We start from the raw sequence: 20,406 nt of genomic DNA on the forward strand, positions 1-20,406 counted from the left end.
ATGGCTAATCCTATCATGCCATATAGTGTAAAATTTCGTGGTGTATCTCAATATGATCACCACGGTTCTTGCCTCTCATCACACTGATCTTATAGCATAGTTTAAATCAGTAGAGATCATTAGGTATAGTTTCGACCACTTTCTTATAAGGTCTTAGGCGATTTTTCTTTCAAAATCTGAACGAACTTGTTCCTTTTGTTTGCCCATTGTTTCTATTTAGAAACCATATTATCATAATACAATGGGTCACATATTATTGGGTGTATCTAATGTCCTTTAGAAAATGCCTTAGCTAATATGATGCTTAGGCCATATGGCTTTGCATTGTGATGTTTATACCTCACGGCTATTATGTGATACAACGATCTTAAGGATCGGATCATAATGCAATCTGGTTTATATAACCATTCGACTACTAGACCACACAGTCACTTTGATATTCACTAAGCCACACGGCTTTTAATCAATCAAGGGCACAAGGCCACAAGTGTGAGCAATGCATTAGGCCACACGACCATATACATATATTACTCCACATGGCTTTCTTGGATTCATCCTGATCCAATGCCTCGGGATATCTCATCTCACTGTTTTGTTGCTCAATGCATCTTTTTTTTTGAAGTTTCTCAAATCTGTCAATGGTCTCTTTAACTTTCTGCTTTCTTTGCTCAGTTGCCAATAGGTATGACAATAGGTCATTATAGGTTGTGAAAACCTTAGCTGTATATGATAGCAACCGATCCTTTGGATGAAATGTGGAATATGTTTTATACAGTAGATCATTATCTGCAACCATTCATCAAACAAAGACCTTTTAAAACCGAATTTAAACTTTTTAGGGTTTCAGTTTGAGTGATTTAGATTCGAATTTAAACAATCCTATCAATAGCTCTAGGTGATCAAACAATCAAAGTTCAAATCAAACAATTTAAAACCAATTTTCCAAAATCAGGGTTTTTAGGGGATTTCGAAAAACTTTGATTTTTGATCAAGGGGATTTGATTTGAGATTCAAAATCATTAAAACTTTGATTTTAATTGATCAATGGATCAATCTCAAATTATTGTTTAGGAGATCGGACTTATTCGAGCTCCGATTTACTCTTTAGGGTTTGATCTATTTTTCCTATGTCTTTCATCTTTAGAGTTCTGATTTTAGGGTTTCAATCTTTACAAAACAACCATGTTCAATTCATGTTCTCAGAATTAGGATTACCTTTGTTTTGCAGATTGTAGAACCCGGACCACCAAGAGAACCTCGAACGGACACGAGATGGGACAAACTGGAACGGTCGCGTGCTGAGGCGAGACGCGTCTGATCGGGATCGGTAGTTTGGCGTCTGGTCGTGGATGTGCGCCGAGGACGTCAGACGCGTCTTCTTCTTGAGTTTGCGAGCAGGTTGATTGGGAACTCAAGCTAGCTGTGATGTGAACTGGAAACTGAGGTCGACTAGGATCAGGAACACCTTGGGGCTGGAGCTGATCGGGTGTTTGTAAGCCAAACGCAAGCAAGAACAATTTGGAGTTTTTTCGGAATTAGGGTTCCAAAAGACCAAGACGGCGCCGAGTATTGTTTCTGCGAGTGTGGGCGCGTCTGAGATCGGATCGAAAAACGGTTTGCGCTGATGGATTCGTCTCGTCAAGAGGTTCAATTTGATATGTGGCTCGTTGTCTGGTTCCTCGGGGTTTGATAGATAGATCGATTTTAAGTTACGTCTGTTTTAGGGTTTATGTGTGACGGATTTTAGGTTAGGTTTTGTCTCAGGGTTTTGGAGTCTATCGTGCTGATAACGTGTTGTAATTAGAGAGTTTTAGAGACTGAATATTTCTGTGTTTTATTAATGATCAATAGAGGTTCCTTATATAGGAATTACAAAGTATAGGAAAAAGGAAATTATCCAAAACCTAATACAACATGGAGTAGGAAAAGATCTAAAACAGAAAAGGAAAACATCTTAAGACTAAGACGGTCTAAACCGACCGTCTCTCCTTCCTCAGACAACCGCCTTTCTCTCTCTTCCTTTGGCCACGGCTTGGGCCTTGTCTTGGTCATTGGTCCACTTAGTGATTTATAACGCATACCAGCTTCTTCTTTATTTTGTTAAGCTTCCTATCTTCGTATATTAAATAGAAAAATATGGAACCAAATCTTTTGAAGAAAGATACGCCAAGAAAATGAAAAAGACATGGTAGTCGAAGTGATTCACACGAATCGAATTATGTATAATAATATTTCTATGCTTATTCTATTTTCATTCGGTTCGTTAGTGTCTGGTTCATGTCATTTTACAAGTTACATACATTAATTAAACGTATGTTTTCATTTATGTTTGACAAATTTTGTTTTTCTCACCCATTAACATAAGTTTGACAAATTTTCACTAGTCTTAGCATTTTACCCCAAAAAGGTAAATATATTTATAAACATAATTTTTAGAAGTATCAAATTAAGTGCCCAATTCTAGCCTTTTAATTTTAAAATAAGTATTTAATTTTCGTTTTTTTTACATAGTTTTTTTTTTGTTTAGTGTAATATAAATACAGAAAAATAAATTAAATAAATAGCTATATACTTTACATGTGACTGGTATAAATTTGAGAGGACAATATTCTCTTTCGGTACAAATGAGAGTATAGTATACGTGTTACCAAATTTTACCAATGATATAGGCTCTAACTAGTAACCATTAAAAAAATTGGAGAATAAGAAGAAAATGAATAAATAAGAGGAAAAACTATTCTTCTTCTAATTTGATAAGGAATAATTGTAATCTATTATTTCTTAAATGTTAACGAATGTAAAAGAATCATAGGAAAAAATATTCATTGTAAATGAAATAAATTGTAAGGAATGATAAATAATTCACTATTCTCAGTCATTCCCTTGGTCACCCCATTTAGAGCAGTATATAATACTATTCTATTTTTGATAAATACAAAATATTAGGTGTTTTGTCCGCGTATGCATGCATAGATATTTTATAATTACTTATTAATACATGCATTACTAATTAAAAACTATAATGATAAACTATTATTTATATTTTCATTTGAAAAGTCTTACATACTGTAATTTAAAAAAAAAACACTATACTCATTATTAATAAATAAATCTTATAAATCAATCAGTATTTCTTTTCAATTATATAAAATTAGGAATTTTACTTGATTAATATTTAGTTATTTTTTTAATTTAATATTTTTAATAAAAGATATTTTTATTAAAACACGTAACCAAATATTAATCAAGTAAAATTATTAATTTTATATAATTGAAAAGAGAATATTGAGTGGTTTTAAGATTTATTTATTAATAATAAATACAATGTACAAATAAATTTTCAAAAAGATTTATAATACGTAAGAATTTTCAAATGAAATCATAAATAATAATTTATTATTGTTGATTTTTAATTACCTAGTAATTTTAAAAGATTTTTAAAATGAGTCACCCGAAAATACTAAAATATTTTTAACTTATATAACCTTAATTGCCGATTTTTAAGTTCAAATCAATGAACTACTATTATTTTAACCCAATAACTTCAAAATTATCAAAAAACTAAACCAAGCCATAGACTAAACACAAATGTTTTGGTATCAGCGAGTTTTTGGATTTATTATCAAATCAAACCGAATATCAAAAAACCAAAACAAATATTATTTATTGTTAAAATATATTGAAAACAAAACATTTTATTTTTGAAATATTTATCTCTTTTTTTCGTTTTGATCAAAACGCTTCTTTCTTCCTTCAAACTGATAGAAATAAAACCCTGAAATCCAAGTTCTCCAAGAATCGACACCAATTTTTGAGTTGGACGAGCTAATGTCATATTTTGTTCTCTTTCTCTTTTTCCCTTTCTAGTGAAATCTTTTGTATAGAGCTTGGTAAGTTGAACCTCCTACCTTGTTTCTTCTCAGCTTTCTTCTCGCATTTGCTTATGAATTTTATTCTATTGAAATGTTGTTACAATATTAGTGCAACATTGTTATTATTCTAGAGATGATAATAATCAGAAATGTACATTGGCTCCTAAGGAAGAAAATGGTTTTTTTCCTAGACCAATTGGCAAAACTATGATTAATTAATATATTTCCTATTCATTGATAACATCGGATGAGGTTTTTACAAAACACATTTAAAAAGAAAAAAAACAATTATAAATTATCTGATGATTATCAATTAGTAAATGGGATCAATAACTGTTTATTCAACCTCTAGTCTAGCTTTCCTATTAGGATTCTTTATTTCCAAATCCTTGTAAATAAATAAAATCTTGACAGAAACAAAGGACATGGAAACACAAACAAACGTAGAAGTTTTCACCCATGCATGGACTAGGTATTAATTTCAATCATTTATCTAATCTAAAAGGTTACATTCATTTTAATTTTGTTGTTAATTTATATATTTTATTCATTAAATATATAAACAATATTAACCACTCTAACTTTTAACGTGAAATCTCGAATGCGAAAAGTTACTTAGCAGATAATGGGGATGATTGGTTGGGGCTGTAGATGCTCTGGACAGCCAAAATTTAGTCTACAGCTATATATGTCAACCAATCGAGCTTTGCTTTTCTTAAAAAACTCACAGCAAAAAAATCTCTGCAAAATCAAAATATGGCTGTAGAAAGCTTTATTTCCAGAGCAAAAAATTAGTGCTTTAGAAATCTAAAGCAAGGAAAGCTACAGCAAATAAATCTACATATTAAATTCTACAGCAAAAAATATAAACCTACAGCACTTACCAATCATCCCCAATAGTATAGATATTTCCTAATCATTGATAACAGTGGATGATTTTTTTACAAAACACATTAAAAAAATAATAATAACCAATTATAAATTATCTAATGATTATCAATTAGTAAAATGGGATCAATAACCGTTTATTCAACTTCTACTCTAGTTTTCTTATTAGGATTCCTTATTTCCAAATCCTTGTAGATAAATGAAACTCTGACAGAAACAAAGGACACGGCAACGCAAACAAACGTAGAAGTTTTCATCCATGGATTAGTTATTAATTTCAATCATTTATCTAATCTAAAATGTTGCATTCATTTTTATTTTGTTGCTAATTTATATATTTTATTCATTAAGGTTATAAACGATATTAAGCACTTTAACTTTTAACCCGAAATCTCGAATGCGAAATATCACTTCACAAATAATAGTATAGAGAGAGAGAGTTCTATTCTATATTTACCAAATAAAATAAAACACACCAAAGTAATATCTAATTTGAAGAAGAAATTAAAATATACTATTAAAATATATGATATATCTTATATATTAAAAACTTAGTTTATGTAATCTAAATAAAATTTATAAAAATATATGTATGTATTAAAATTTTCAAAACATGGTATATGTAGAAAAAACTAATTTTTTAATATGCAAAATACAAAACTAAATAATTGTATTAACTAAAAAAAAAACTAAAAGCTATTTAAAATACAAAGGGAAAAACATGATTGTAACAAAAGACAAGAAAAACAAAAGAAGAAAACAAAAATAATCCTAAAGATGTCTGGATGTAGGGGGATAATAGCCGTGTTCGTTTCATCATCGCGGCGTTAAGTCGCAGCGGCAAAGAAATACACTTCGACGGAGAAAAAAAAACAGAACCGAATGTTAAAATAGACGCTGATGATTATCGGAGATACAAAAAACGGAACGCCGCTGCCGCCGTTAATTTCAGCGTTCGTTTTACTCATTATTAATGGCCGCTGCGACCGAAAATAGAGTTAGAGATGTTTCACCGGTGTCGTGGGTTATCGTGATTAAAGACTTAAGTTTTGATCGCAGCCGCTAGATGTAGCGATCATGAAACGAACATGGCTAATATGGAATTAATGAAAGGCTATACTCTAACCACTGAATTGTAATGATGTCAAAAAAAAAAAAAAAAAACCATTGAATGGTAAGTGCATGGACTTGACTTGATTATAATTTTTGTTCGTGCTACATGCTCAAACTTCCCTCTCTTTGTTTCGGACACATAATTGTTGTTGTTTTTTTTGTTTCTTTTGTTATCGTGCACCAGGCTGTAGTTTTTTTTTAATATAATAATTTTGGTTGAGAAGGAAGGAGTGTTTCCTGTGTTGTCTTCTCCTCCTCCTTCGCAATCACGTTGATTAAAGCTAAAGCCTTCATTGATGCTACTTCCCATTCACCCTTCGTTTCTCTCACTCTCTCTCACTTTTCTCGCCGTTTCTGAACCCACCTTCCTTTGCGTCCATTTCTCCGAGAGATTTTAATTCAGATTTCCCCCCCCCTAGAAGAGAGGTACACCTGAATCTGATTTGACTTCGATTGAATCCGAGTTTCGCTGATTTTAATCATTGTCTAGGATCGTCCCAGTCTACGTATTGCCCATTCGAATCTGCATTGATTTAGTTTGAAGATTTGAGATTAGGTTTCATACAAGATGTTGTTTGTTGTTCTTAGATTGTGAGCCTTTTTGGGGGTTTATCATAGATTAGGGTTCATATATCGTTGAAAGGATGTGACAAAGTAGAATGAATCAATTAACATAGTATTTAAGTTTGAAGATTTTATCTCTTTAATGCGGAGTTGTTGATTCTCTGATCTGTCTTTATTGGTGGCCAGTGATGAGACTATAAAAGTTGAGAAGAGTATCTCTCTCTGTCTGCAATGTCGTCGCTTTCTTTGCAAACGATTGGTGCCATCAAGTCTTATCATCATCAAGCTCAGCATCTGGTTAACAACTATCTCTTGTCTGATCCTTTTATTCCTTACACCTCTGGTATACTTTCCCTTTTTCTTCATGATAGTTATAGGACAAAGCTAGATCCTTTGTGATTCGTATGTGTGTTTCTTGTTCTCTTGCAGGTCTATGATCTTTGTCACTTTATCAGCAACTCCCATTCCAAGACATATATCATCCTCACCAAAATTCAGAGAATCGAATGGAACAATCGGTTTGTTCCCTTGTATATTGGCAGTGGTATCTCAACAGTTCATGCTCTTTTTATCTCTGCTCTATCGCTCTACTTTGTCATCTGGTCCGATCTCTTTTCCGATAGGTGGCACAATGATCTTGTTGTTTTCCGGACCTCACGTCTTTCCTCTCTTGGTTTAGGGGTAAACATCATTTTTCAACTTATGTTGACTCTTTGAGAGAAGAATGTTTTAACATTGACACATATATAAACGATTTGCAGTTATCTATTGGTGTTACTTTATTGCTGATCTTGGGATGATCTTCTGGAAATATCCTGCTTTGGGTGGACTTGAGTATGTAAGTAAATTGTTCTCAACCAAAACACTGTATTATGAATGTATAAAACTTAGATAGAGAATTTGCATTTGATTTCAGATTGTGCATCACTCGCTATCAGGGGTAGCAGTTGCCTACTCTTTGTTTTCTGGGGAAGGGCAGTTGTATACCTGCATGGTCCTCATTTCCGAGATTACAACCCCAGAGATCAACTTGAGATGGTACTTCCCCCCTTTTTGGTTTCCATGTACCATATACCACCTTAGCAGTCTTTTCTCTGACAAAAAAGCTGATTATCTTATGCAAGGTACCTGGACACAGCTGGTATGAAGAAGTCAATGGCATATGTTGTTAATGGCGTTTTCATCTTCTTGGCTTGGCTGTTACATAAAGAAATAATCAACACTCGACTCATTTTGGTGCACATCATCTGGTCTCTACTTATCACTCTTTAACACTTTCTCTTGTCAGGTTGCTAGAATTCTACTATTCATATACATGTTTTACCATGTGTATCTCCACTACAACCAGGTAAACCTCATAATCGCATTCTCGGCAGTCTCTTCACTACCTGACTGTTTCCGATTGCATCAAAACCTTCCTCGTTGAACTCAATACACATCACAACGCTGTCAAAATTTCGAGGTTTACTGTGTTTGTTTAATGTGGTTGGATCCACTTTGTTTTCTGGTTATAGGTCATGAGGATGCACATCTTCGGATACGCTCTGGTATTTGGTGTACCAGCTGCATTAGGTATCATGAACTTGATATGGTTCGGTAAGATTGTGAGAGGGGTGAAGAAAACATTAGCAAAGAGATGTGAATGCTGAGATTGGCGAGAGTCCACCTCAACAATGTTGTACCATCAGACCAGTCATCATTTTCTTCTACTTCTTTCCTTCTGACATATCTCTCTTCTCTCTAGTTGTAAGTAGTTTTTGTCTGATGGAGATAAACAAAAATGAAAACGATCCTCTGACGTCTCTGTAAATGATCTCTTTACGTTTTTCATTATACGATGTAACTCTGTTTTCATTCTAGTAGATTTCTCCCTAGGTTTTAATGTCTCATACATGAGTTGTTTAATCAGAAAATCGATACAGTAAGTACCAAGATGATGAACAATTCTGGTTTACGTTTATGCGGAGTGGTGATAACTAGAAGAAAATCGTGGAAACCAGTTTTATGAGATAAATTTTTTTGGAGCTTTAGGCGATTTAGTAATTTTTTTTTAATAAAGTACTAGATTAAATCGCGGGACTATTTTCTAACAAAATTTTAATTTTTGATATTTTATTTTTTGTTGTGTTAATATTTTTATTTTTGGCACATATATACTATAAATTATATTAAATTTTAACCCATTCTAAAGATATACTATGTAAAAAAATATATTAAATATTCTCATATTTTTTAATATTTTTTATTTTTGGTATATATATGTTTTCGATGCCATAAATATTATCATATTTTATTTTATATAAAATTATTTTGATTAAAATTATGTAATTTATATAATGTAAATAAATTTGTCTAACCCAATAAATTTTCATGTTTATCAATTAAGCAAAAAAAAAAAATTACTTCATTTTTATCTAACTATATTTCAAAATAATAAACAACCGATTTTATAGAAATATTAGTACTATGGAAATAGTAATCATTTTATTTAAATAAAAGTTATCTAGTTTAAATTTCAACTGATTTTATATTGTAACCTGAAAAGACAAATAAAGAAAAAATTGTGATGTAACTTAGATATGTTAGTTTAAATAAATCCATAAACGATTTAATGATAAAAACACCTAACTAATAGCAATAATTATAAACGAACTAAACACTTATTATTTACAAATAATCTAAACAAACTTGTATATGTAAACAAAATTATTTTCAAAATATTTGTTTCTTTATTAAATGGGTGAAATTAATTAAAAGATCCTAAAATCAGTAATGACATGACAATGTAAATAAATTGAAAACTAATATGCTTTAATAGTATAACTAGATTTTGATCCGCGTTTTCAGAGCGCGGTTTATTTCCTTTGACATATTTATTATTATAACAAATGTGTTTATACATAAAGTGTGTTTATACATAAAATGTATATCAAGTGTCTTAATGTTTTTGTTAGCAGTTGTTTTTTACATTTATGTTCATTTTTCATCTATACAAAATGTTAGTAAGAAATTAAATTTTAAATTATTTGCGGTAAAATTAATTAAGACATGTTAATTATTTCTGGAACCGAAAGTGTGAGTTTGAATAGGAAACTGGTGCCACATATTTATAATATCGATCTGATTTAAAGCGAGGTGCTTAGGTTTTAGGAGAAATTTGGGGAGAAAGTTGGAGGATCCTCTCTTTATTATCGAATATCTCTATCTTAATAGTATAGATTCGGAAAATTCAGTTACCATGTCAAACAAAATATATTCTCTGCGTGTTCATTAAGTGAATTTAATTAAAGTGGAAAATCTTGTTTCTATATATTATCTTTTGAATTTATGGTATGTAGCAATTATGAAAAATGGATGTTATAGAGAATATTCTTGGAATTTATTTGATTTGAATCCAAAAATTTATGATTTTCTATTTATTATGTTTTATATTTATATACCAAAATTGGTAAGTATTTATATTTAAATATTTAAATATTATTGGCTGTTTAAAAGGCCAATAACATTGAAAACCAATGATTTTGAAATATGCTATCCCTATACTATAATAGTATAATTAATATTATTGAAAGATGATATTAAATATATTTCGGCAACTTCATATAAAAAAATTTTAAATAAGACATAGGCATTATAATAACTCCAATATATTTGGTATAGTTTTTTGGACAATAGGTTTTCGATGGTGTTAATAGGGTTTGAATTGAGTTAGGGTTTGAATAGAGTTTTAGGGTATATGATTAGAACACAAACAGATTTCGATGGGTTAGTAAACAAACACGAAATGAACTTAAATTTTTGACGGATAAATTATTTAAATTATTGGACTGTTTTGTTTAGTTGGACAAAAAAATGCTACTTTCTAATTTGTTGGACAATTTTTGTAATTAATTGGAAAAATTAGAGACATGATTCTAAGAACGTACAGATTTTTTTTTTACAAATTTAAGTATCTTCGTAACATAAACATAGTTCGCTGGAATATCAGTATTTTAACGCTGTTAGTGAGGCCCATTATATTACTAGATGTAGTGATCGGCTTATAGGCCCATCAAAGAATTCAACGCAAAAAAGGAAATTATTCAACTTGTCTACTACGTATGAACTTGTTGGGACCGAACGATAAGTGGTCAAAAAGTCCTTATTAGGAGATTCTTTTTGTTGAAAAAAAACTTTCATATTAAAATTATGGTAAAAAAAACAAGCTATCATTCATACATACAGACCAAATAAAGTGTTATAAAAACAAACTAGGACAGTTCATTGCGTATTATGAACTTTCTGAGATGGTCTGAGTTGCCTTCCACCTCCTGAGTGATCGCTGACCTGATTCATATTAATTTTGAAAACCTGTGCAGTCACCAATAAAAGGGATATAAGAGAAATCTCCAAACCAAGAAATCGCATTCAAAGTTGTGATAGGAGGTTTCAAGAGAACATGACTTTTATGTAGCTGGAATGGCAGCCTCTGGAGCTATCAGCTCTGTGGTAATAGGTGCAATTTCAGTCATGGCTGAACTGCTAGAAGCAATCTCAGTCGATGCTTATTTGGCGGGTAGAGTAGTTGATTTGGTGTCATTGGCTATTGGAATAGATGGGAGCACCACAAATGATTCTGGATGGGCAGAGGCTTGTGCTAGTGATTTTGGATACGAGTATAATAGTGTCTGAGGTAGTTATTGTTGCTGCTTCTAAGGTATGAAAGATAATAGAGTCTGAAACTGTTGTGGCTGACACATTGAAGAAAGCAATGTCCAAAATAGATGTTGTGACTGTTAGAGGAAGCACCTGCTTTGTGGATGAATAAGCATGAGTAGTTGTGTTGCGTGGAGCAGTATCTACAGAAGGAACATGTTCTGCGGTTCAGACAGTTGGTAAAACGCTTGCATCTATGGTTGAGCCAGAAATTGAGGTAAACATATTTGAAGAGACTACAGCAGATTCAGACACTTTTGTAGAAAGAAGAGTACATTCGACTTGATCTCCAACTGACCACATTTACAGCACTTTGTTAGAATCCATGGGAGTCTACATTTACAATGGATATAGTACCTCTTTTGTCATCCAAAGCAATTTGTAAACCACTCGCACTGGCCATAAGTCATAACCAAAGATTCTGTAAACCACTCGCACTGGTCATAAAACCCGAAATAAAATAAGTTCAAAAGTCATGTTTATGGTCGGTGCACTCAACACTTTTCTCTGTAAATAGAAAAGGAGGAACTCTATTCAAAGGGAGATGATTTTCTCAAAAAAAAAAAAGGTACTACATTCGTTAAGAACACTTTATAAACTCTACAAAAAGAGAGTTTCAACCTCATTTCTTCTGAGTTCTTATTCTGACACAAACATTCATTCCAAATAGGAGTTCCGATCTCTAGATGTGTCTCCTCACTTAATTTTCTATATAATTATCAAAGCATTACGCTAGGTAACGTGTTGCGGGAGAAAAATTATGTGTAAATTAACCTCAAAACTTGTGTGTTTCTCATGTAGTCATGTTGGCTTTTGAAGTACCCTTTCATTAAACTACTTCCCATTTTTCCAAAGGACAAACATTTACTCTCTTTTTTTTTTTTGTCAGCTGCCCATCTAAATTAGATCAAGTGGTGATCAGACGAGCCGATTCTCCGAAGAACACCTCCGTCTGGTCGGGTCTGATCTATATGGGAAAAAATATACTCTTTATTCCTTTCTTCTTTTGCTAATGCGTCCTCCCGATCATTCCTACTCCGACGAATATGAGATAGGTTCACATCCTCGAAATCCTCGTGTAATCTCTGGAACACCTCGATCTCTGCCGCAAAAGTTGGCGCCCAATCCACCGGGTTTATAGTCATGTCCGCTAGGTCCGAGCAATCCGTCTCAAACCATATCGAGGTTATCCTCGTGTTTCTCATACATGAGGTTTCCCAAAGTAAACATTCCATCTCAGCATGCAAAGCTGTGAGTTTCCTGCTGCACGTACGTAATCCATTTTTTTTAAAAAAAATATTTACTCTATGTTCCCCTAATAATTCATTTTTTAAAAAAAAATATTACAGGGTGGTGCATAAACCGCTAGAGTAAAATGCTCATAATATATTATCACAATGAATACTTTTCTCACAAGAAATGCCACTGCAAAAAAAGTCTACATTGATAGCAGATTATTATAACACGTTTTACTGAACTGCTATCGTAGATGATTTAAATTTTTTCTTATTATCTAATAGCGCTAGATAAATGCTACGATAGAATAGAACCTAAAATAGCACTTAATTAATGCTATTTTGAAAATTAAGTTAGCGGAAAGATAAAATCACAGATTCCGCCAATATTTAGCGATAAATTAGATTCAAGCGCCAAATACATTATTTTCGTGGCTTTAGTAATGCTATAAAAGACATATAATAGTATTTTTATAATGCTAAAAAAGCTATTTGAACCCCTAAATCCTAAACATAGTTTTAACCCTAAAAAATCTAAAGACAACCCTTAAAACTCTAATCTTTTCAAATTATAACATCAAGTCTTAAAATTAAACTCAAATTTTAGTATTCTTAATCTTAAACTATAATTTCTTAAACATAAATATTAAATCAAACTATATATTCTAAATTCTAACTTCAAACATAAACTATACATTCAATACTCTAAATATAAACTTCAAATCTAAATTATTAAAAAATTAACTACTAATCTTATATCTAGTCTTCAAATCTATTATTTTCTAACTTTAATCCAAAATATCAAACTTTAACCCTAAACCTCATATTCCAACATCCAAATCTTAAATCACAAAAGTAAACTTTACTCTTAATCATATTTTTTTTACAAACCATAAAATCTTAACTTAAAACTTTTAAACTTTTGAATCAAACGTACAAATTTATAACCGAATTATAAATTAGATTTCTGTGTAAACATACAAAATTTTAAAATGATGACCAGACTTTATATCATAACACTACATTTAAATAATTATAAACTCCAAAACATAAATTTTACATTCTAAAATTAATCCATAACGCTATATTTCAAACCCTAAATTCTAAACATAAACTCTATATCCAAATCATAATCTTGATTTTAATTTAATATTTTCAAACTTAAACATCAATTATTAAAATAAATATCTATTGGTTAAGAAAGAATCACATGGATAACCCTGAACCCTATTACCAAACCCCAAACCATATTCCTAAGATTCCAATCCTTTATTACCAAAACCCAAACCATAATCCTAAGATTCCAAACCTTTATTAAATCTTAAACATAGCCCATAAACTTTGAATCACAACCATAAATCCCAATATGACAATTATTTCCACACACAGACTTTTAAAACCACTCAAAATATCTAAATAAACTAAAAAGGTGGACTGCTATTGGTTAATGTAAGAAAGGTGCATATCACTCCTTTTATAATCTTAACCGTTGATGGAGCTTTGATCTAATGGATAGAATACTTTCAAGATTTTATTTTCTTTTTGTTTTATGTCTTTTCGTCTTTCTTTCTTTCTCTCTTCTTTCTCAGATCTTCATCTCTTCTTTCCCTCTACGAATCTCATCTCCTCTTTCTTATTCGGTAGTGCAAGGCGTGGTGTCTTCTCTGTTCATCCCCTCTTCGTTTTTTTCCGTTCTTCTCTGGTCTTCTCCTCTCCGGTGGTGCAAGGCGGTGTGGCAGAAATTGATTTGGAGTTTGAGTCCAAGAGTTGAGAGAAGAAGAATCATGGAGAGGACGACCAAGTCTCTGAAACTTGCCTCCGTACGCCTCCTCTCAACTCATCGCTACCACAACCACCACCGAGGCGCTCATCCTCACCACTACCTTCCATTCCAACACACATTTCACCACCACTAAGGTCACCTCTCTCTTCTCTCTCTGTATTTAGTCTGATGAGTGAAGTACGAGATCTGATCCGTCAAATGTCAGAAGCTTCTCAAATGTCACTCTCTATGTTTTGATTTTGATTTTTTGTTGTTCTTATGTATTCGATTCTCTCTGTGTATTTGTTTTTATGTTCTTAGTTAAAGAAGGTGGAGGAGGCTGAAGAAGCTTGGTGGCTCGAGGTCGACAATGGTGGCTGAGCGTGATGGTTCGATGACTTGGTGACATCGTGCTGTTGACGATGGCGGAGAGAGAGTGACGACGGTGGCGAAGACAGCAGATGGTGGCGAGGGTGGAGGAGGACAGCAGATGGTGGCAAGTTTGAATGGTGGACGGTGGCTGAAGCATCTATTAGGTTTAGATTTAGGTTTAGTTAATCAATTTGTTTAGTTAGGTTTACATTCATTAATTGGTTTAGTTAAGATTAGAGTAATATATTTTTGTATTATTGGTTTACTTTTGTAAACCAAAATTTATTGTAAACTAAATAAAATTTATAAATAAAATTTATTTGATAAATAAAATTTATTTTATTTTTAATTATAAAACAATTTTGGTTTAATTTTCAATTATTTTATTTTTAATTATAATTATTTTTAGTTTATTAGATGACCTATAATAGCATGAAAATAGTGCTAATAGTAAAGTTAATAATATCATCCAAGTATTGCTATCATATGTGCACATTTCGTAACGGACAAAAAATGCTTTCACAGAAAGGGTACCTATGATGGCTGCCGTATACATAATATTTATGAATTGGCTATCAAACATCTAATATAGCATATTTTCCGTGCTAACAATCTGCATATTTTTGTAGTGTGCTATTCGTATGTTGACATTTGAGTTCTCTTTTTAAACAAAAACTAAGGCAATGTACATATAGAAACAAAGCTACGTAGTTGATTGCAAATATTTAATCAGAAATACATTATTGCGTGTTTTTATTTTGTTATATATTTTATTTTCTTTTGTTTATTAAAAGCAAAAAGGAATAGTACTTCGTTTCATTCTTTTCGCCAAAAGAAAGTGTTTCTCACCAAAATTAAACTACTAATAAATCAGAAGACAAACGTGATACAATTATGTAAATGTTTGGGTAAGAAAAATGCTTAATATAAAGTTGATTAAGGATTTTGAAATTAATTACAAACTAGATTTTGAGTTTGTTTCCTTTTAAATAAATTTTCTTCAAATTTTGTTAATTATAAGATTATGTATTTTTATATAAGATAATCTAATATATTTCCAATTTTTTTATTTTTTATGTTTTAATAATATATGTATATGTTGGGCATGATATTAAAAGAAGTATGTATACTCTTAGAAATTGTGTTATGAGCTTTAAAATAACAAAATTTTATTCTTATAAATTGTAATGTAATTTATTTGTTATTCGTAATATTGATTATATTAATTTTTTAAATTCTTAAATGTAACATCTCTACTTAAAAAAGAAAGAAGGCTTTTTAATGGATTTTGAAAAATATATTATATACAAAATGAGACTAGTGGATAAACGATGGGTCCATTTGGGTCAAGATGGAGTTTTTGTTTACTGACAACATGAGTATATCGATTTTTGTAAACACAATTAAAATTTATCGATGAAAAAAAGTATCTCTGCAAAACTAAAAAAAACGATTGAGAGTTCTAGATCCATCTTCGCCGATCTCTACCAAGTAATCTTCTCTTATTTTTCTTTATGATTATATAGACTTAGGGAGACTTATTGTACTAAGGATTTGGGGGATTCCTGATTTTTGTTCAAATCTCTCCTTATTGTATCTAATATTTATAAAAGTTCTATCAAATCCACCCTTATTGAATTAATCATTTATTCAAACTCTTTCAAATCCCCCCTTATTGAAAAACAAAGATTTCACTCCTAATATTTACCAAGAGTTATTTGGAATTATTAGGTAATTGGTTTTATACACAAAATTCACGGGAAACAAATACCATCTAATGACATGGTATTTCAAAATAAATAAATAAAACAATTTTTTCATCTTTTTCGTCTAATCTACGTCGTCTATCTCTTCTTCATTAGCTTTGGTCTTTTGACAGTGCCAAGACTAGAGATATTTGAGTGTCAATTTTAATTTGATGGAGGAGTACCAAGTGCAGTTAACTATGGCGATCTACATCTTATCATGATCCCAGAGAATGCACGTCTCAGCTTGAGTCGATGTGCGGATTGCCCTTGGGTTTTGTCGTTAAACTTATGTCACATGGAGGATTCTGATCATTTGATTATCAGGATCATGGTTTAGAGGAATCATGATTATCATAAATCTCAAACTTTTTTTTTCATCTCTTTGTGTTGATGTTCATATTCAGTTTCGAAACCATCCAAGTTACCACGACATAAGTGGAGATTCTGGTCAAGCAAATGTATTATATCCGTGCAGATAGTGTTGAGGAAGTCACAATCGTGTGAAACAACAACCAAAGTCTTCTTCCAGCGACATATACTCCTCTAACCAGAGAACTGCTCTAAGGTTGAGATGGTTGGTGGGTTCATCTAACAACAAAAGAGTAGGTTGCACAAAGAGAGCTCTAGCTAACGATATTCGCATCCTCAATCCACCACTGAAATGACACCTAGAACTAGGCTAAGCCACCTAAACATCCTCTTATGAAACATCAACACCCATGAGTCAAGACCTAGGACACCCGAGCACGTACATAACCAGATAATAGCATTGCAACTAGAAACTAGACCTAGAACGTTTGAACACTGGTCCACCAACATAACTTGTTGCTGAAGGAGAGTCTGGAGTAAGAAATTGCTTCAGATGATACATCATGTGGCACTGAACGGCCGGCTGCGGGTCTCTCAAAGAGATCACCCGTAAACACATCACCACCAAATGGGAGAAACAGAGACCAAAATAACCATAGAAGAGCAACAATAAGGAACTTTGTTTTTTTTTCCATGTACAGTCAATTCTTCTGCAGGATATGATCACACTTTAGAAGTGTCCTAAGTGAAACAATTGTTATATACAAATCACGTTTGGTTTGCACTTTTTTGTATCATTGTTTGGGCTTTGTTCATGTTTTTGTCCACTTTGTGTTAAAACGTTTTGTATTACTTTTTCAAGTCTATTTTTCATAAATTATATGTTAGTTATTATATTGATAATGATTAGAATATATACGGATATGATATGTGTTGAACTGATAAGAACTGCTTAAGATTATTTCTTCTTTAGTTAAACTAAAAATTGCATATATATACCTGAATATCAAAGCCCTATAAAAATATACGTGCAGCTCCTTTGCTACTGAGATCATTCATTACTTTTCTGAAAAAATTAAGGTTAGTTTTCTCTAGTGTTTTGTATGAACTTTTTTTTGCCTTTGCTATTGTTTGTTGCTCCATGTGACCATTAATAAGTAGTTGTATAAAACTTGCTTTGACGTTGAATAATACGATTGAGGTCGATTATTTTTTGTTTTCTCTAGTGTTTTGTATGATTTTTTTTTGCTTTTGCTATTATGTGTGTTGTTTTTCTCCATGTTACCATTAATAAGTATATGCTTTGACGTTGAATGATATGATCGTGTTGGACGTTTTTTTTTTGTTTTCTCTAATGCTTGTATTATCTTTTAACATTATTGAACATTTGGGTAATCTATCTAAGATGGGAGATACACAAGATGGAAAAACTAAAAATCCGTACCTTGTTTGGTCTCCCCAAGAAACCAAAACATTGTTGGGCTTGTTGGTCGATGGCATTAATCAGAACTGGCTGATGGAAGTGGTTCATTCAATAAACTTACCGTGGAGCAAAGAATACTACCAGAGCTAAACAAAATTTGTCGATCTACGAAAACTTTTTCCCATTACAAAAATAAAATGAAAATTCTCAGGAAAAAGCATAAGAGTTTTGTAGATCTTCTCCGTTTCAGTTCTGGGTTTGGTTGGGATGCAGACACGAAGAACTTCACTGCTCCAAATGAAATATGGGAAGAATATTTGAAGGTATATAAATTTTTAAAAGAGTTATTTTATATGCATTTTGTTTTTGTCTTGTATGATAACAATTTTGTAATTATTGTAGGGTCATAAAAAACATAAATACTTACGTGATGATACATTTGAAGATTTTGAAGACCTAGAGAAGATATGTGGAAAAAATATTGCAAAAGGAAATAATACAGTTGGCTTAGGCGATACTACAGATGCCCGCACTTATACAACAGGAGATAATGAATGGGAATATCAAGGAGGATCTCCTCAAATGATCGGAGATCACGAGGATGATGATGATGATACTGATGGTATAGAACAAGCTCCATCTTTGAGACAGAAGAATGTGATAGAAAAGCTCCCCATAAGAAAGAGAGCTAGGACTGAAGTATATACTGTGGAGAAAATTTCTGAGGAGATAAGTGCTGTTACTGGAACAACCAACCAAATAGTCAGTATGATACAACAAAGATGGCAAAAAGAAGCTGAAGAAAAAGAAGCTGAGGAAAAAGTTGGTACTGTGTGGGATGCTATTAAGGAAAATCATGATTTAGAAGAGAATGACCGTTTTGATGCGATGGACTTAGTTCACCAGTCTGGAATGAAAGTTTCATTCATAAGTATGACTAAGGAGGAACGTTTTAGATGGATTAAACGTAGTTTACGTAAGCCATGAAATTTGGTTTAGCTTTTAATGTTAGTTTAATTGGTTTAGCTTTTAATGGTGTTTATGTTTATGCTTTTCATTGTGTTTTTTTCTTCTGGTTTTGTACTTCCTTTTGTGTTGCTTTTAAATAAATACGTTCTTTATGGACTTTTTATTTTCTTGTAGGTTCTAGTTTACGTTGATCACTTCCTGGGCCACGAACAACGATTGGTAACGTTTGTTATTTCCACATTATAATTTGTTAGCGCCCCTAAATGTGTAGGTACTGTATAACAATATAATATGTCTAGTGCTCCCTCTTCAAAAGAGATGTTGTAAATGCATCATGCATGGGTCCTGAATACACAAGTGCAAGACATATATGTACGTATATATATTAACTTTTATTGGATATCTAAAGAAATGCTCTTATGTTTTAAATTCCAGATTCTTCATTTATGGATCAAGTGACTAATGAGAAAGAAGAACTGCAACTAAGAAAAAGCAAAAAGAGGAAAAGGATTTTTCAATCGGACGTGGATATATATACTTTTGTTGATGTCAACTATCAATGTGAGAATATGCTCTTTAGCACATTGTCTATTTTCACAAATTCAACGTCCGATTAAAAAGCCAACTACAAGACTGGGAAATGAATATATACAGAATGTTTTGAAGGAAGATCCTGAACATTTTCGGAGTTTATATCGTATGTATCCTGATGTCTTTTTGGATTTGTGCACTATTATCCGAGAAAAGACATCTTTAAGAGATATAAGATGGATTTCAGTTGAGGAAATGCTCGCCACATTTTTGCTCATTGTTGGCCAGAGCACGAGATATATTCTCCCTCGAGATGTATTCAAGAGATCGAGTTTTGCAATAAGTCAGAGCTTTAATAAAATATTAAGAGTTTAAAACACTATTGGCCCAAGTTTGATGGCTAAACCAGGAAATGGAGTACCTTCAAAAATAAGAGAAAGCACAAGATTTTATCCTTGCACTACAAGAAAACAGCAAGGATACTGAGGGAAAAAATCGTCGGAATTTCGTCGGAATAACGTTATTCCGACGACATACCGACGAAACAAGTCCTCAGAAATAATTCCTCGGAATTTCTTCTTTCCTCGGAAATCCCTCGGAATTTTCCGACAGAATTCCGAGGAAACAAATTTCCGAGGAAATTCCGAGAATCACTGGTTTGTCGGAAATCTCCTCGGAATATACCGACGGAGAAATTCGTCGGGATATTTCCTCGGAAGTTCATCGATCGATGCGTTTTTGGACATATATCCATCGATCGATCCGTTTATAAAAAAAACGTTCGGAATATACCGAGGGACATGTCCCTCGGTATATTCCGAGGAACATGTCCCTCGGTATATTCCGAGGAAAGGTGTCCCTCGGTATATTCCGAGGAAGATGTCCCTCGGTGTATTCCGAACGTTTTTTTATAAACAGATCGATC

General features: G+C 32.3%; 3 protein-coding genes across 3 annotated transcripts in view; all 3 read left to right on the plus strand.

The window, feature by feature from the left end:
• Positions 1-5,988: 5,988 nt before the first annotated feature.
• Positions 5,989-8,326, plus strand: LOC106344068 (transmembrane protein 56). The gene is given in 8 exon segments (XM_013783447.1): positions 5,989-6,299; positions 6,624-7,118; positions 7,199-7,210; positions 7,213-7,275; positions 7,354-7,475; positions 7,562-7,636; positions 7,725-7,785; positions 7,952-8,326. Coding segments are annotated over 7 exon segments (918 nt in total). The 5' UTR covers positions 5,989-6,299; positions 6,624-6,668; the 3' UTR covers positions 8,087-8,326.
• A 2,569-nt stretch (positions 8,327-10,895) lies between these two features.
• LOC106344752 (uncharacterized protein At2g29880-like) lies at positions 10,896-18,968 on the plus strand. The gene is made up of 3 exons (XM_013784065.1): positions 10,896-11,092; positions 18,193-18,304; positions 18,384-18,968. Exons 1-3 carry the CDS (start codon positions 10,896-10,898, stop codon positions 18,966-18,968), a joined length of 894 nt encoding a protein of 297 aa, XP_013639519.1.
• A 909-nt stretch (positions 18,969-19,877) lies between these two features.
• LOC106344753 overlaps positions 19,878-20,406 on the plus strand; it is an 8,192-nt gene continuing 7,663 nt past the window's right edge. Inside the window, exon 1 of the mRNA XM_013784066.1 lies at positions 19,878-19,938. Coding sequence (XP_013639520.1) covers positions 19,878-19,938 — 61 coding nt within the window. The remainder of the gene's footprint in view (positions 19,939-20,406) is intronic.

The sequence above is a fragment of the Brassica oleracea genome, chromosome C5 (genome assembly GCF_000695525.1).
Source record: "Brassica oleracea var. oleracea cultivar TO1000 chromosome C5, BOL, whole genome shotgun sequence".
Classification (NCBI taxonomy): domain Eukaryota; kingdom Viridiplantae; phylum Streptophyta; class Magnoliopsida; order Brassicales; family Brassicaceae; genus Brassica; species Brassica oleracea.

Excerpts from the sequence above, each read along its gene's own strand:
- LOC106344752 (XM_013784065.1), top strand. The coding sequence starts at position 10,896 with ATGGCAGCCTCTGGAGCTATCAGCTCTGTGGTAATAGGTGCAATTTCA. Across the intron at positions 11,093-18,192 it reads GCTAGTGATTTTGGATACGA|GAAAAAGCATAAGAGTTTTG; the intron begins GTATAATAGTGT and ends GAAAATTCTCAG. Across the intron at positions 18,305-18,383 it reads TATGGGAAGAATATTTGAAG|GGTCATAAAAAACATAAATA; the intron begins GTATATAAATTT and ends TAATTATTGTAG.